General features: G+C 40.3%; 1 protein-coding gene across 5 annotated transcripts in view; it reads left to right on the top strand.

Moving 5' to 3' along the window:
- The window catches only part of UGDH (UDP-glucose 6-dehydrogenase), a 29,466-nt gene extending 17,097 nt beyond the window's left edge, over nucleotides 1–12,369 (top strand). For 4 of the 5 annotated variants that reach the window (XM_055246593.2, XM_055246591.2, XM_055246592.2 and 1 more), the window contains exons 4-12: nucleotides 228–428; nucleotides 539–736; nucleotides 1,178–1,325; nucleotides 2,417–2,511; nucleotides 5,348–5,478; nucleotides 5,723–5,856; nucleotides 6,582–6,673; nucleotides 7,102–7,212; nucleotides 10,844–12,369. In XM_055246593.2, coding sequence (XP_055102568.1) covers nucleotides 228–428; nucleotides 539–736; nucleotides 1,178–1,325; nucleotides 2,417–2,511; nucleotides 5,348–5,478; nucleotides 5,723–5,856; nucleotides 6,582–6,673; nucleotides 7,102–7,212; nucleotides 10,844–10,954 — 1,221 coding nt within the window. In that variant the 3' untranslated portion in view covers nucleotides 10,955–12,369. The remainder of the gene's footprint in view (nucleotides 1–227; nucleotides 429–538; nucleotides 737–1,177; nucleotides 1,326–2,416; nucleotides 2,512–5,347; nucleotides 5,479–5,722; nucleotides 5,857–6,581; nucleotides 6,674–7,101; nucleotides 7,213–10,843) is intronic. The other variant, XM_055246596.2, reaches the window with a different exon arrangement.
- Nucleotides 12,370–17,068: the final 4,699 nt, after the last annotated feature.

Here is a 17,068-nt window from a genome sequence, read left to right as displayed (position 1 = left end):
GATAGTAGCTTCCTAACAAAAATTTATTGAATGAGTTCTCTAGATGCTTCAAGCTATTTCTTCTGATTATTATATTTATAAAATGTATTATTTCTGTGGAACTAACAGAGGATTAAATCAGGGCTACTGATGATTGTTAACTCCACACTTTAACCAGTCGTTCAGGATATATCTTGAAATCCCTATCTCACAGGCACTCTGTTCTTTATCCCATATACTTACATCAGGTGAATACTCCAACAAAAACCTATGGAATGGGGAAAGGCCGGGCAGCAGATCTGAAGTATATTGAAGCTTGTGCTAGACGCATTGTGCAAAACTCAAATGGGTACAAAATTGTGACTGAGAAAAGCACAGTTCCAGTGCGGGCAGCAGAAAGTATCCGTCGCATATTTGATGCAAACACAAAACCCAACTTGAATTTACAGGTATAAAAAATGAAGCATTAGAATCTGGTTATTCTTATGTAAATACTGATGTGTTAAAGTTGCCCATAATTAATTCTAGCTTAAAACTTTCCTTTGCATTGGGATTCTAGGTGCTGTCCAACCCTGAGTTTCTGGCAGAGGGAACAGCCATCAATGACCTAAAGAACCCAGACAGAGTACTGATTGGAGGGGATGAAACTCCAGAGGGCCAGAGAGCTGTGCAGGCCCTGTGTGCTGTATATGAGCACTGGGTTCCCAGAGAAAAGATCCTCACCACTAATACTTGGTCTTCAGAGCTTTCCAAACTGGTTAGTATATAGCATTCAACTCTTCATTAAATTAAAGCCAAATATTTATTTATTTCAAGCCTGATAAACTACACAATACTTTTTTAATAGTAGTAAGAGGTTATGCTTTTGAAGATCATATTCTTGCACATTCAAATTATGAAATAATTTTCACAAGGGAGATCATATATCAGGGTATAAAATATTCTGAAAAATACTGAAATCTTAAAATAGTAATTTGGTTTTTATCACTCTTTCCCTGTCTTTACCCTTTTTCTTAATCATCTGTCCTCTCTAATTTAAAACATTTTCCCTTTCTAACCCATCCATTGTCTCCTCAAATTGAGCTCATCAGTATCTTATATATCTCCCTCAGTAATTTGCATCAACCCAATGAAATATAAACTAGGTGTATAAAATTGCTGTTTTAGCTTATCTTACTCTTCTGTTTTTTTTTTTAAGGCAGCAAATGCTTTTCTTGCCCAGAGAATAAGCAGCATTAACTCCATAAGTGCTCTTTGTGAAGCAACAGGAGCTGATGTAGAAGAGGTAGCAACAGCGATTGGAATGGACCAGAGAATTGGAAACAAGTTTCTAAAAGCCAGTGTTGGTAAATTCAAATTTTTCTCTAGTAAAATGAGCTAGTGTTTATTTACTGAAGGCATATTATTTGCTGGTACCAGCGCTTTATATATCTCATTGAATCCTTATAACCTGTTAGGTAGATGCTGTTATTTTCTTTTTTAGAGATGATTCAGACTCAGGGAAATTTGTGCAATTGCTCAAAGTCATGCAACTGAGTGACCAGATGTTTCTAACGCCAAAGCCATATTATTCCTTACTGCATACTGCATTGCACTAGAGCAAGGGTGGGCAAACTATGGCCTTTGGGTCAAATCCAGCCCACAACTTGTTTTTGTAAATAAATTTTATTGGAACACAGCCATGACCGTTAGACTACATATTGTCTATGGCTGCTTTTGAGCTACAATGGCAGTTTAATAGTCTCCTCAGAAACTGAATGGTCCACAAAGGCTGAAATATTTACTGTCCGGCCCTTTACCATGAAAGTTTGCTGACCCAGGCCAGGCACAGTAGCTCATGCCTATAATCCCAGCACTTTGGGAGGCTGAGGTCAAGAAGGGCAAATTGCTTGAGCCCAGGAGTTTGAGACCAGCCTGGGCAGCATGGTGAAAGCCCCAGCTCTACAAAAAAACCAAAAAATTAGTCAGGCATGGTGGTGCACACCTGTAGCCCCAGCTACCTGGGAGGCTAAGGTAGGAGGATCACCTGAGCCCAGGAAGTCAAGGCTGCAGTGAGCCATGTTCATACCCCTACACTTCAGCCTGGGTGACATAGGGAGACTGTCTCAAAAAGAGAAAAAGTTTTCTGATCCTGTGCTAAAGAAGGTAGGGCAGTCATACTAGATGAATGAGAAAAAAATAGGAGATAAAAGGAAACAATATAAAAAGTTAAACGTAGCCATAATGAAACTTTAGTTAGAAAATTATTTGGGAGTTACTTGTGGAGTTGTTTAGTTGCCTGCAAATTTTACATAATTTATAAGCCCATTATTTATCCATCTGAATTTTATTATTAAAAAATCTTAGTGTAAACTTTCTGATTTAGTATAAAGAAATTTGTCACATGATTGAGTTTTCTCATTCTTACATGAAAATATTCATTTTTTTCTTTCTGCAGGGTTTGGTGGGAGCTGCTTCCAAAAGGATGTTCTGAATTTGGTTTATCTCTGTGAGGCTCTGAATTTGCCAGAAGTGGCTCGTTATTGGCAGCAGGTATTAATCTTTATAGGTAATAATTTCTGTTTAGCCAAGCATAGTGGTTCACACCTGTAATCGCAGCACTTTAGGAAGCCAAGGCAGGAGCATCACTTGAGGCCAGGAATTTGGGACTGGCCTGGGCAACATAGTGAGACCCCATCTCTACAAAAATTTTAAAAATTAGCCAGGCATGGTGTTGCATACCTGTAGTCCTAGCTACTTGGGAGGCTGAGGTGGGAGGATCACTTGAGCCTAGGAGTTGGAGGCTCCAGTGACTGACTTATGATCTCTCCACTGCACTGTAGCCTGGACAACAGAGTGAGACCCTGTCTCTAACATAATAATAGTCATAGCAATAATAATAGCAGTTTCTGTTTAGCTTCTCATTAAGCATGTCACTTTTTGTCCATGAAATGTTTTTGATGGAATTTATTTATTCCAGGAAGTCAAACATTAGTATATTCAATTTGCTTATTTTATGTTTATTTATTGGGTATCTGTGTTTTTAATTTATCTTTCCTGCTAATCAATGTCGATGGAAGTTTGTGATAAGCCAGTATTCTAATTTGATAGCTAAATTTGCTCCCAGAGTAAAACAAAAACAATTATCCTTAATTATAATTCTTCTCTTTTTTTTTTTTTTTTTTGATACAAGATCTCACTCTGTCACCCAGGCTAGAATGCAGTGGTACCATCGCTGCTCACTGCAGTGACCTCCTGTGCTCAAGCAATCCTCCCACTTCAACCTCCCAAGTAGCTGGGACTTCAGGAATGCACCACCACATTGGCTAATTTTTTTATTTAAAAAAATTTTTTTGTAGAGACAAGGTCTCACTATATTGCCAGGCTGGTCTCAAATTCCTGGGCTCAGCAGTCCTCCCATCTTTGCCTCCCAAAGTGCTGGGAATATAAGTGTTAGCCAGTGAACCTAGCCTAATTCTTCTCTATCTTGAAAGGCATAAAATCAAAATAAAGTAAGAACCTACATTGTAACATTGGTCGGGCGTGGTGGCTCACACCTGTAATCCCTGCACTTCAGGAGGCTGAGGTGGACAGATCACTTGAGGGTCGGGAGTTCAAGACTGGCCTAGCGAGGCTGAGGCCTGAGAATTGCTTGAACCCAGGAGGCGGAGGTTGTAGTGAGCCAGGATTGTGTTACTGCACTCCAGCCTAGATGACAGAGCAAGACTTCGTCTCAAAAAAACAGAACCTATATTGTCATGCTTTCAAGTGGTTTTGTATCTGTTATTTGTTTTGGACCTTTCAGACTCACAGAGCTAAAATTAGAAACCCTTTCCAAATTGGAAGCATTAAGTGAGCTCTGGGAAGTAGAGTTGATGTTTATTGAATGCTTACCCTGTACTGGGTACTCTTTTGGGCACTTTGCATACAGTATCTCGTTTAATCCTCATCACTAACATTATCCCCTTTATTTGATGAGGGAACTGACATGGAGATATTAAGTAATTTGCCCCAATTACCAGTCAGTATATGTGCCTTTCCCAAATATTTTCCCCCTGAGTTTATAATTTTTCAGGTTTCAGCAGTAGATATGGGAGGGAATCTAAAGAAATGCATGTTTCTTTTTTAAAAATGTTTTACTTTTTAGAGACAGGGTCTCACTGTGTTGTCCAGCCTAGATTCCAACTTTTGGGCTCAAGTGATCCTTCCACCTGAGCCTCCTGAGTAGCTGGGACTACAGGCACACCACCCTGCCTAGCCGGAAATGCACATTTTTAAGTGAAAACAGATACACTTAGTGTCATTCCAGTCAATCCATCATGATGGCTTTATCTCACTGTTCATTGTGTGAAAAATGCAGATAAACTCTTGATTTTCCAACACTTTGGGCTAATTGCTTAAGCTCTCAAGGTTCAATTGAGATGGTCCCTGGAAGCTTAAAGCCTTAAAAAAGTTTCTTTTGCTTTGCCCACCTGATTACCAACCTAAATTTAACAGATTAAGTGATCAGAGACTCTTACAACATTTAGTTAAAAAAGCTTGTCAAACAGTTGTGGTGTTATGGTTCATCCAGAGGCAGCTAGAACTCTGCACATTGTTTGTTGCCTGTCCACTTTCCGCTGAAACTGAATTTTTGTGAATAGTGGGGCACAAGCAAATGAAGGAATACTTTGGGGTTTCATTGCTTATAGTTTGTTTCCACAGAGTTTGGAGACGGGCTAAGGAGAATATTGTTTCCTGTGTACCTTACTTAGGTTGGTCTCATAGCTAAACCTCAGATGCGCTTAGAATTAAAACTTGGTTGTGCGCTCCACTTTTTGCATCCATCCTAGCCTTATGCATGGAAAATCAAGCCAAATGAAATTAGAAATTTTTAGAATGGCTTTTTTTTTTTTAAATTTAAGACAGAGTCTGGCTCTGTCGCCCAGGCTGGAGTGCAGTGGCATGGTCTCGGCTCACTGCCACCTCTGCCTCCTGTGCTCAAGCCATCCCACCTCACCTTCCCAAGTAGCTGGGACTACAGGCACACGCCACCTTGCCTGGCTAATTTTTGTATTTTTTGTAGAGACAGGGTCTCGCCATGGTGCCCAGGCTGGTCTTGAACTCCTGAGCTCAAGCAATCGCCCACCTCGGCCTCCCAAAGTGCTGGGATTACAGGTATGAGCTACCGCTGCTGGCCTAGAATGGCTTTAAGGAAGGGGATGAGTTATTTTTTTTTATTTTTATTTTTTAAATCCATAGGCACTAGAGTTTGGTTAATTTTTGCCTCTTGTTAATATGTTAAGCATTGTATTTGTACAATAGCACTCACCATAAAATTCTGAGTAATGTGTGTCATAGGCTGTGCCTCTTTTAACTAATCATTGCACAATTGTACATGTAATTTCAGGTCATAGACATGAATGACTACCAGAGGAGGAGATTTGCTTCCCGGATCATAGATAGTCTGTTTAATACAGTAACTGATAAGAAGATAGCTATTTTGGGATTTGCATTCAAAAAGGACACTGGTGATACAAGGTACCAGTTTTTAAAAATATTTCAACCCCTTTGAGATTGTGTTAACTTCTCATCTTAATTTTTTGATTGGTGGAGGTGTACATAAAATACATGTATATATATAATATAAAGAATAAAAATAAATATCCATATCTTCACCACTCCACCAGCTTAAGAAATATAATTTTACCTGTATCTTAAACTCCCTGGTATTAGAATATAATGCCATGTAAAGCTTAGCAATACTGATTTTTTTTTCCTATAGAGAATCTTCTAGTATATATATTAGCAAATATTTGATGGATGAAGGCGCACATCTCCATATATATGATCCAAAAGTACCTAGGGAACAAATAGTTGTGGATCTTTCTCATCCAGGTGTTTCAGAGGATGACCAAGGTAAGGCTTTGAGTCTCATGAATCATTTGGAGTACAGACCTTAAAACTTTTTATCTTTTGGAAACCTTAGGTTGTTCAGTTTTATCATGTATATCATTGGTGGGCCCTCTTTTAAACCTCATTTCTCCAAAATTAAAGTCTTAGGCATAATGTCATCAACACTGATTTGAAGTGATCAGCTGTAGATTGGGCCATTGATTTTTCCAACATATTCCACAAAGCCCCAAAATTCCAAAGAGATGCTTCCAAGGCAGGGTTTGGGGCCTCCCACCATCACTCCCATTGATACTACCATCAGATTATTCCCAACTCTTTCTGCAGTCCTAGTGTTAGAATACCTATAGTACTATCCCCCTTATGTGTGGTTTTGCTTTCCATGGGTTCAGTTATCTGCGGTCAATTGCAGTCTGAAAGTACTAGAAGGAAAATTCCAGAAATAATTCATAAGTTTTAAATTGTGTGCTGCTTCATCCTGCCTGGGACATTTATCATTCCTTTGTCCAGCATATCCACATTCCATATGCTACTTAGTCACTTAGTAACTTTTGGCAATCAGATTCAAAAAACAAGTATGTGTGTAAGTATATATAGGGTTCAGTACTCTCCACAGTTTCAGACATCTACTGGGGGTCTTGGAATGTATCCCTGCAGATAAGAGGGGAACTACTGTAATGTCATATAACTCCTTTCTTATTTCTGTTTTTTTGTTGTTGCTGTTGTTACAGTGTCCCGGCTCGTGACCATTTCCAAGGATCCATATGAAGCATGTGATGGTGCCCATGCTGTTGTTATTTGCACTGAGTGGGACATGTTTAAGGTAAAGTAACAGAAATGATACTAAGGAAAATTCTAGAGGTGTTCCACTATCAGCTGGGGTTGAGTATGTGTTCATGTATGTGTTTTTTGTTTTTTGTTTTTTTTTTGAGATGGAGTCTCGCTCTGTCGCCCTGGCTGGAGTGCAATGGCGCAGTCTCGGCTCACTGCAAGCTCTGCCTCCCGGGTTCACGCCATTCTCCTGCCTCAGCTTCCTGAGTAGCTGGGACTACAAGCTCCTGCCACCACGCCTGGCTAATTTTTTGTATTTTTAGTAGAGACAGGGTTTCACCATGTTGGCCAGGATGGTCTCGATCTTCTGACCTTGTGATCCGCCCATCTCGGCCTCCCAAAGTGCTGGGATTACAGGCGTGAGCCACTGCGCCTGGCCCATGTATGTGTTTTAATTGTTCCTGTGGTTTGTCTTTACAGGAATTGGATTATGAACGCATTCATAAAAAAATGCTAAAGCCAGCCTTTATCTTCGATGGACGGCGTGTCCTGGATGGGCTCCACAATGAACTACAAACCATTGGCTTCCAGGTAATCATCATCCTGGATTTTTTTTTTCTTTTTGTTTGGTCTTTAGTGTTTGATTCAACAACTGGGGACTATAATCTAGTCAAGTTGACATCAAAAGACCATTACAGCAGGTCAGAATATGTTTGGCTAATTAAGATGATACCTTCTTTCTAGGGAAATTCTTTTGGGGAACCAAATCAGTATCAGAAGTTTATTTCAACAATTAGGAAGGTGCTCATTTGCTTTTTAAACCCATGGTGTGGGTTTTAGAATTTTCTTATTTTCTTTAGCAGTAACGTAACTCTGGGGCAAACATGTCAGTTCTTTAGGAAGTCCCTATGGGATTATTCTGACTACTTCTCTACTTCCTCCCTAAATTGGTGATCTAAAGGTAGAGAAAGAAAGAGGTCTTGGTCAATCAGCAGGTGTTCATCCTATACCTTCTGAGTACTCAGCACTGTGCCAGTGCTGTGAAGGGTCTGAATGAAACATATGGGAGTTTCAATGGTACTGGCCCTCTTCTGATTCAAAGTTTGTCAACTGGCCAGGCATGGTGGTTCACACCTGTAATCCGAGCACTTTGGGAGGCTGTGGAGGTGGATCACTTAAGGCCAGGAGTTTGAGACCAGCCTAGCCAACATGACGAAACCCCATCTCTAAAAAAATACAAAAATTGCCGGGCACAGTGGCTCACGCCCGTAATCCCAGCACTCTGGGAGGCTGAGGCAGGCGGATCACAAGGTCAGGAGTTCGAGACTAGCCTGGACAATGTTGTGAAACCCCATCTCTACTAAAAATACAAAAATTAGCTGGGTGTGGTGGCACGCACCTGTAATCCGAGCTACTTTGGAGGCTGAGGCAGGAGAATCGCTTAAACCCGGGAGGTGGAGGTTGCGGTGAGCCAAGATCACACCACTGCACTCCAGCCTGGGTGACAGAGCAACACTCCACCTCGGAAAAAGTAATAATAATAATTAGGCATGGTGGCCTGTGCCTGTAATCCCAGCCACATGGGAGGCTGATGTGGGAGGATTGCTTGAGCCCAGCAGGCAGAGGTTGTAATGAGCTGAGATCATGCCATTGCATGCCAGCCTGGGTGACAGAGCAAGACCCTGCCTCAAAAAAAAAAAAAAAAAAAAAACAGCTTGTTAATTATGGAACATTTGGAAAGCTGACAGAAGCCTCCACCCAGAACAGTGTATTTGTATGTTACATCTATTTCAGTTCTCCAGGGAGTCCCAAAAGTATTAATAAGGAGCTACTTTCCATTTCCTCAGAGCAGTGTGTATATGGGGATAGGAGGATGGGGAGGTGGAGTAAGTTAGGGAGAATAAAAAAATATGCCAGGGGGTTGCTCTCAACGTAGTGCCCAAGCAAGCAGAAAAGCAGCAGTGTTTGATAGCTTGCTATGCACATCTCAGCACCAGCTATCTTGGAGAGGTACCAGTAAGGCCTAATCTGCTATTCAAAAGTATCTGATCTGGTTCTCTTAACCTCTCACCAACTTGTTGAAGGTCCTCATTTAGAACTCAGTATCCATTTCTCATTCATGAGAGATTTGCTTGTGGAAAGAGTCAAATGGCATCCTTGTCTGTGAACTCTTCCATCCAAGACCTTGGGGACTCTTCTATTCTACCCCTCCCTAGTGAGTAACAACATGACTGTTTTTCCCAGTCATGACTAAACTCAGGAATGTTATTTTTAAAAGGTTATTTGCAAGGCATAGACACATTTTCACTCATTCCTGTTTTATTCATCTAAGGGAAAAGATATGTAGAGAAATACATATTTTAAATGATTTTAAGTTATTGTAAAAGTTAACTTTCCTAGTGAGGAATTAAAAAAAAAACAATTAGGAATGGAATCACTAAATAAGGAGAATTTGTAAGTCACTGAGACAACTGGTTAATATAAAGCAGAAGACCTTTCTTTGTGGTATGAGTCAGAATTAAATATTAATTCTTAATTCAAAAGACATGAAAAGTGAGTAGTATGTTTATCTCTGCTGTGGAGGGGAGATAAATTCATGACTGTTGAAGTAGTAGTGTTTTTAATGATAAGATGATGATTTTGAATATATGGAATAAATGAAAAATGTAATAGGCAAAACCAAAATTGATTATCATTTAGTGAAGGCTGGCTTGCTGTATGCTAAGCACTTTACCTAATTTAATACTTACCACAACCCTTTGAGTTAAGTGGTGGTAACACAATTTACAAGTGAGGAGGAAAGACCTGGAGAGTTTAGGTAATGCAGCAAGTGCCAGTCAGGATTCCAGCTGACGTCTTTCAGACTCTGAAGTCTGAATTCTTAAGAATTATGCTGGCCGGGTGCAGTGGCTCACGCCTGTAATCCCAGCACTTTGGGAGGCCGAGGCGGGCAGATGATGTCAGGAGATTGAGACCATCCTGGCTAACACAGTGAAACCCTATCTCTACTAAAAATACAAAAAAATTAGGCGTGGTGGCGGGCACCTGTGGTCCCAGCTGCTCTAGAGGCTGAGGCAGCAGAATAGTGTGAACTGGGAGGCGGAGCTTGCAGTGAGCCGAGATCACACCACTGCACTCCAGCCTGGGCAACAAAGCGAGACTCCATCTCAAAAAAAAAAAAAAAAAAAAAAGAATTATGCTGTTGGCAGGGCACAGTGGCTCATGCCTGTAATACCAGCACTTTGGGAGGCCAAGGCGGGGGGTGGATCACGAAGTCAGGAGTTCGAGACCAGCTTGGCCAACATAGTGAAACCCCATCTCTACTAAAAATACAAAAACATTAGCCTAGTGTGGTGGTGGGCACTTGTAATCCCAGCTACTTGGGAGGCTGAGGCGAGGAGAATTGCTTGAACCTGGGAGTCAGAGGTTGCAGTGAGCCAAGATCGCACCACTGCACTCCAGCCTGGGCGATGGAGCAAGACTCTGTCTCAAAAAAAAATAAATAAAATAAATAAAAAGAATTATGCTGTTACAAACCGGGCGCAGTGGCTCACGCCAGTAATCCCAGCACTTTGGGAGGCTGAGGCAGGCAGATCACTTGAGGTCAGGAGTTTGAGACCAGCCTGGCCAACATGTAAAACCTCATCTCTACTAAAAATACAAAAATTAGCCAGGCGTGGTGGTGCACGTCTGTAATCGCAGCTACTCAGGAGGCAGACAGGAGAATTGCTTGAACCTAGGAGACGGAGGTTGCAGTGAGCCAGGATCACGCCACTGCACTCCAGCCTAGGCGATAGAGCAAGACTCCATCTCAAAAAAAAAAAAAAAAGAATTATGCTGTTAGCTTTTGCAGGTTTTTTAGTACAAGGGAAATTGAAATGAGAATGGAGTTTGAAATAAAAAATGAACTCACTGGAATCTGGTCGGTTAATTTCATACATGTTTCTAAAGACAGTGGTGGCACATAATTGACTACTTTGAGGGAGTCAGGTGTGGGGAATGGCAGGAGTGAGAAAGTCTAGATATGAATATTAAAATGGAGTGTAGATTAATTCTAGAAACAAAAAATAGGGAAGAAACCAAAGATCTCTCATAGCAACCCAGTCAACTTGAGAATCCTTTTCTAAGAATAAAATCTAGATTCCCCCTGCCCCTATTTCAGTACATTATAAATTCTTACACTTATATAGTTAATGGTTCTCTTAAAATTTTTTTTTTTCAGATTGAAACAATTGGCAAAAAGGTGTCTTCAAAGAGAATTCCATATGCTCCTTCTGGTGAAATTCCGAAGTTTAGTCTTCAAGATCCACCTAACAAGAAACCTAAAGTGTAGAGATTGCCATTTTTATTTGTGATTTTTTTTTTTTTTTTTTGGTACTTCAGGATAGCAAATATCTATCTGATATTAAATGATAAATGAACCAAGTTTTTTTTTTTGTTTTTGTTTTTTTTGCTTTTTTTTTTTTTTTTGAGACAGAGTCTCACTGTTGCCCAGGCTGGAGTGCAGTGGCACGATCTCGGCTCACTGCAAGCTCCGCTTCCCAGGTTCACGCCATTCTCCTGGCTCAGCCTTCCAAGTAGCTGGGACTACAGGTGCCTGCCACAATGCCCAGCTAATTTTTTTTTGTATTTTTAGTAGAGACAGGGTTTCACCGTGTTAGCCAGGATGGTCTCAATCTCCTGACCTCGTGAACCACCTGTCCCGCCCTCCCAAAGTGCTGGGATTACAGGCGTGAGCCACCGCGCCTGGCCCATAAACCAAGTGTTTTTAAGGAAACAAAACTATTTTTTTAATCATCAGATTTATACTAGCTATATGGATATTAGCATATCTGGTAATTATGAATCTAGAATTTTTTTACATATTTTTATAATACTGTTAACCCAGTTATTGGATGAGTGAAATATAATCATGTTGGTTTTAATAGTGTCAATTTTTGTAAAATAAAAATTAAACTTCAAACACTTTACTTTTTAAATTGTCCATAGGCCGCACTTTAATATCACATTATAAAGGGAAGGACAGTCTTCATTTTTCCTGGTTATTGGTTTGCTTGTCATTAAATATGTATTTTGAATCCATGAAATTGCTATGCTAAATAGCCTTTACATGTATGGTCTGATTAAAGTTCCTTTGTTCTTTTTGTTTTAATAAAATGCATCACTGATTTTTCAGCTCAAAATCATCACTGTTAATTTCCAGTCACCCCAAATATGGTTAAAAGATTTTTTTTTTTAATCATGAAGAGAAAATTAGTAGTAGTGTTTCTTTCTCTCCCCATTATTTCTTGGTTTTCCTCACTAATCTTTTTTTTTTTAGTCCAAAAGCCAAAAATATTTATCTTGGTTTTACATTTTAATTTCCATTCTTAATTGTAATTTTTTTCTTTAAATAAGGAAACCAATATAATCTCATGTATAAAAACTTAAATATTTTACAAGTTACATATAGCATCATTCTAAAATAAGAATTTTTTTTGTTTTCTGTCTGTTTTTTTCTTATGTCTCTTATTGAGTTTTACATTTTCAGTGGTTATTTTTGCTTGTGTTAGAACATTATTAAAATATATCCAATGTCCCTTTGATAACTTGTGCTCTGCTGAGAATGTACAGTTTGCATTAAACAGCCCAGGTCTCATCCTTCAGGAATTTTGCAGTTCAATGAGAAGAGGGAGACAAATATAAAGACGAGGACAGAAGCATCTGTACAGATGAAAATTACATAAATAAAACATTCTCCATCAACAACTATGTGGGTGTAATTTTTGTCAATGCACAAGTAACTGAGTCATGACAGCCTGACATTAGATGGGAAAAAAATGACACCTCACTTTTTAGAGAAAATGGTATTATATCATTTTCCCAAATGATGCAACAAAGGGAGGGAATTTAGCAAATAAACATTGGCAAACTGTAGCCCATGGGTCAAATCTGGCCAGCCGCGAGTGAGCTAAGAATGGTTGTTACATTTTTACATGGTCACATGTTAAATGGTTTGACCAGACATGGTGGCTTATGCATGTAATCCCAGCACTTTGGGAGGCCAAAGAGGGAGGATCACTTAAGGCTAGTTTGAGACCAGCCTGGGCAACTTACTGCCTAGGCAATAAGTAAGACCCCATTTCTACAAACAAATAAAGCACAAACATTTTAAGTGGTTATACAAATCCCTACATAATATCCTCAACTTCACCTCTTGGCTGGCAAAGCCTAAAATATTTCCTACCTGGTCATTTAAGAAAGTCTGCATACCTCTGAAAGAGACAAATACTAGAGTTCGAACAAGGTGAGCCTTTACTCATAAGACTTTGAAGTGAGGATGAGTTTATTAATTAGAATTTGCTTTACATTTCTGCTTGAAAATATTCTTGTATTCTGCTTAGTAATTTTATATTCAAGTAAAGGTATTGTAAGTCCAAAGATGTATGAAGATGTATGCTAAAGCAGATAGAATTAGGCACTTGTCCTGTCCAAATGAGGAATTTTTAAATTTTTAAATGTTTTTTTTTCTATTTTTAGACATGTAATGCTATTGATTCAGACTTTTTCTGCTCTTGTCTAGACATGCCAAATGCTGGCAAAAAATTGCTTTTTTTTTTTTTTTTGGTCTTTTTTTTGAGACAGAGTCTTGTTTTATTGGCCAGGCTGGAGTGCAGTGGCACGATCTCGGCTCACTGCAACCTCTGCCTCCTGGGGTTCAAGCCACCGTGCCCAGCCTAAGAATTGCTATTTGGATGTTGCCGAATTTGTAAAAACACAGCAATAAGCAAAATCCTTTTAAACAAAGAAGTCCTGAGTTCATCTCATTGGTGGACTGAAGCAATTCTGTAGCAAATAAATCCTTTGAAAGAGCTCCAAAAAGAAGAAAAAAAGAAATAGGTACTTGTGCCAGGTGCAGTGGCTCATGCTTGTAATCCCAACACTTTGGGAGGCTGAGGTGGGGGATCACCTGAGGTTAGGAGTTCGAGACCAGCCTGGCCAACATGGGGAAACCCCGTCTCTACTAAAAATACAAAAAAACTAGCCAGGCGTAGTGGCACGTGCCTGTAATCCGAGCTACTCCGGAGGCTGAGGCAGGAGAATCACTTGAACCTGGGAGCAGAGGTTGCAGTGAGCCAAGATGGAGCCATTGCACTCCAGCCTGGGCAATAAGAGCAAAACTCTGTCTCAAAAAAAAAAAGAAAAAGAAAAGAAAGAAATAGGCACTTGTTTTAAATTGCAAGATGTTTCAATGCCTGGAACTGATAAGTAAACAATTATTGTAAGATAGTTACTGGCCAGGCGTAGTGGCTCATGCCTGTAATCCCAGCACTTTGAGAGGTCAAGGTGGGTGGATCGCTTGAGCTCAAGAGTTCAAGACCAGCCTGGGCAACATGGTGAAACCTCGTCTCTAAAAAATACAAAAAATTAGCCAGGAGTGGTGGTGCGTGCCAGTAGTCCAAGCTAATTGGGAGGCTGAGGTGGGAGGATCACTTGAGCCCAGGATGTCAAGGCTGCAGTGAGCCGAGATTGTACCACTGCACTCTGGTCTGGATGACAGAGTGAGACCCTGTCTCAAAAAAAAAAAAGAAAAAGAAGTTACTGGTAAATGGAGGAAAATGGGCAAAAGAGGGCTCATAGAGCCAGATAAACTTGCTGTTGGAAATGTGAGGAAAAACTCAGTAATTAGGCATGTAACTTAACAGCTGAAAGAAGGTGGTTAGTCTTTTTTTCTCTCCTCAACCAGTTAAAGACAATTGTTGTTTTTTTAATGATACAAACTTTCAGTTTTTAAAACTATATATATTTAAATTTTTATACCTGATCCCTACCACCAGGAAAAGTTTCAATTTTTTATTAGCTAATATATTTTTGGTAGGGCAGAGGAATATTGGTAAGATTATTAACTGTACTTAAAATTGAAAATAATAGGCCGGGTGCTGTGGCTTACGCCTGTAATCTCAGCACTTTGGGAGGCCGAGGTGGGTGGATCACCTGAGGTCAGGAGTTCGAGACCAGCCTGACCAACATGGAGAAACCTCATCTCTACTAAAAATACAAAATTAGCCGGGCATAGTGGTGCATGCCTGTAATCCCAGCTACTCAGGGGGCTGAGGCAGGAAAATCGCTTGAACCCGGGAGGTGGAGGTTACGGTGAGCCGAGATCATGCCATTGCACTCCAGCCTGGGCAACAAGAGTGAAACTCCTTCTCAAAGAAAAAAAAAAAATTGAAAATAATATATGGACATGGTAAAAAGACATTCACATAGATACAAAAGGGTATATAAACAAAATCTCTCTCCTACAATTTTCTCTCCTACAATTCCACTTAAGACTTCTTGGCTAAGCTACCTGAAAGCCTTATTTTTCCCATCTGTAAAACAGATAAACCATCTCTAACTCGAAGAATTGTTATAAAGATTACATGAGATGAATGTTTACACAAAGATCTTATTGGCACAGTGACTGGCAGGCAATGAGCACTCCTATTAGCACCATAACAAGCTGGTCCCACTGCACCAGAACCACATGTAGGCTCTGGAATCACTAGAAGGACAGTAATTAACACTGAACATTTTGGACAGGCACTATGCAAAGTCCTTTAGGTGCATTTCTCATCTGTTCCTCACTATATATAGTTTCACTCGTTGCCCAGGCTGGAGTGCAATGGTGTGATCTCAGCTCACTGCAACCTCTGCCTCCCAGGTTCAAGGATTCTCCCGTCTCAGCCTCCTGAGTAGCTGGGATTACAGACATGCGCCACTACACTTGGCTAATTTTTTTATTTTTAGTAGAGACAGTGTTTCACCATGTTGTTCAGGCTGGTCTCGAACTCCTGACCTCAGGTGATCCACCTGCCTCGGCCTCCCAAAATGTTGGGATTACAGGTGTTAAGCCACCATGCCCAGCCCATGCATTACTTTAAAAAAAATTTTTTAAAAAACACGGTCTCCATCACCCAGGCTGGAGTACAGTGATGTGATCTTGGCTCACTGCAACCTTTGCCTGTCAGGTTCAAGTGATTCTCCTGCCTCAGCCTCCCAAGTAGCTGAGATTACAGGCATGTGCCACCACACCCAGCTAATTTTTTGTATTTTTGGTAGAGATGGGGGTCTCACTGTGTTGCCCAGGCTAGTCTCAAACTCCTGAGCTCAACTGATTCACCCGCCTCAGCCTCCCAAGGTGCTGAGATTACAGGCGTGAGCCACCACGCCTGGCAAGGACGTGCATTACTTTTATAATACTGGCTCGTTATAAGAATTCAAAACAGAATTGGCTATCCACTTTACATATTTTACAACATGGCCATCTAAAAGTATCCTTTTAGATATGCAGAAAAAGTAGAAAGGCAGGATTCAGTCAAAAGATGAATCTGAGTTATTAGTATTTTGGAAGGAAATTCCTTTCTCAGGTCTTTACCATCATATAATACAACCAATGTGAGAAATGAAAGGAATAGGGCATGTGGATTTAGCAAGCTACCATACAAATAATGGTTAATATTTTTAGGTTCTATTTCCATGTCTTAGGCAGCATTATGGCCTTGGTTTTTTCAGAGGGACTAAATGTAATCAGCATAAAACTATTTTGCAGGTTCTGAAGTAGTCACACCAATGTAAAAAATTAACATTTACTTTTTTTTTTTTTTTTTGAGACAGTCTCACTCTGTCGCCCAGGCTGGAGTGCAGTGGCACAATATCGCCTCACTGCAGTCTCTGCTTCACAGGCTCAAGTAATTCTCGTGCCTCAGCCTCCCGAGTAGCTGGGATTACAGGCACCTGCCAACACACCTAGCTAATTTTTTAATTTTTAGTACCAATGGAGTGAGTTTCACCAGGTTGGCCAGACTGGTCTCAAACTCCTGACCTCAGGTTATCTGCCCACCTCGGCCTCTCAGTGCTGGAATTACAGGCATGAGCCACCACATCTGGCCAACATTCACTCTTAAGCCTTTCTAAATTATTCCAATGTTATAAGGACAAATGCTAATCATAAGTAAACTGATGAGTTTCAATCTATGTTGACTGTTTCATCACAGTAACATAAATGAAGTTTTTATTTTTCATAAATGAAATGTAATGATGATGTTAACAGTGGATTGGAAAATCTTCTGAAGTTTTTGGGTTTTTTTTTGAGACAGGTCTGGAGAGCAGTTGTAGTGCCCAGGCTGGAGAGCAGTGGCACCACTTCAGCTCATTGCAACCTCTGCTTTCCAGGTTCAAGAGATCCTCTCACCTCAGCCTGAGTAGCTGGGACTACGGGTACGTGCACCACATCTGGCTAATTTTTTGTAGAGATAGGGTCTCACCATGTTGCCCAGGCTGGTCTCGAACTCCTGGGTTCAAGTGATCTGCCCGCCTTGGCCTCCCAAAATGTTGGGATTATAGGTGTGAGCCACCATGCCTCTTCTCTGGAAGTTTTTAATGCATTTTAAAATTATGTTAAAAGAAAATTCTTACAAAGATA

The sequence above is a fragment of the Symphalangus syndactylus genome, chromosome 16 (genome assembly GCF_028878055.3).
Source record: "Symphalangus syndactylus isolate Jambi chromosome 16, NHGRI_mSymSyn1-v2.1_pri, whole genome shotgun sequence".
Lineage (NCBI taxonomy): Eukaryota > Metazoa > Chordata > Mammalia > Primates > Hylobatidae > Symphalangus > Symphalangus syndactylus.
The sequence above is the reverse complement of the archived record's forward strand: the minus strand, read 5'-3'. Positions and strand labels throughout refer to the sequence as shown.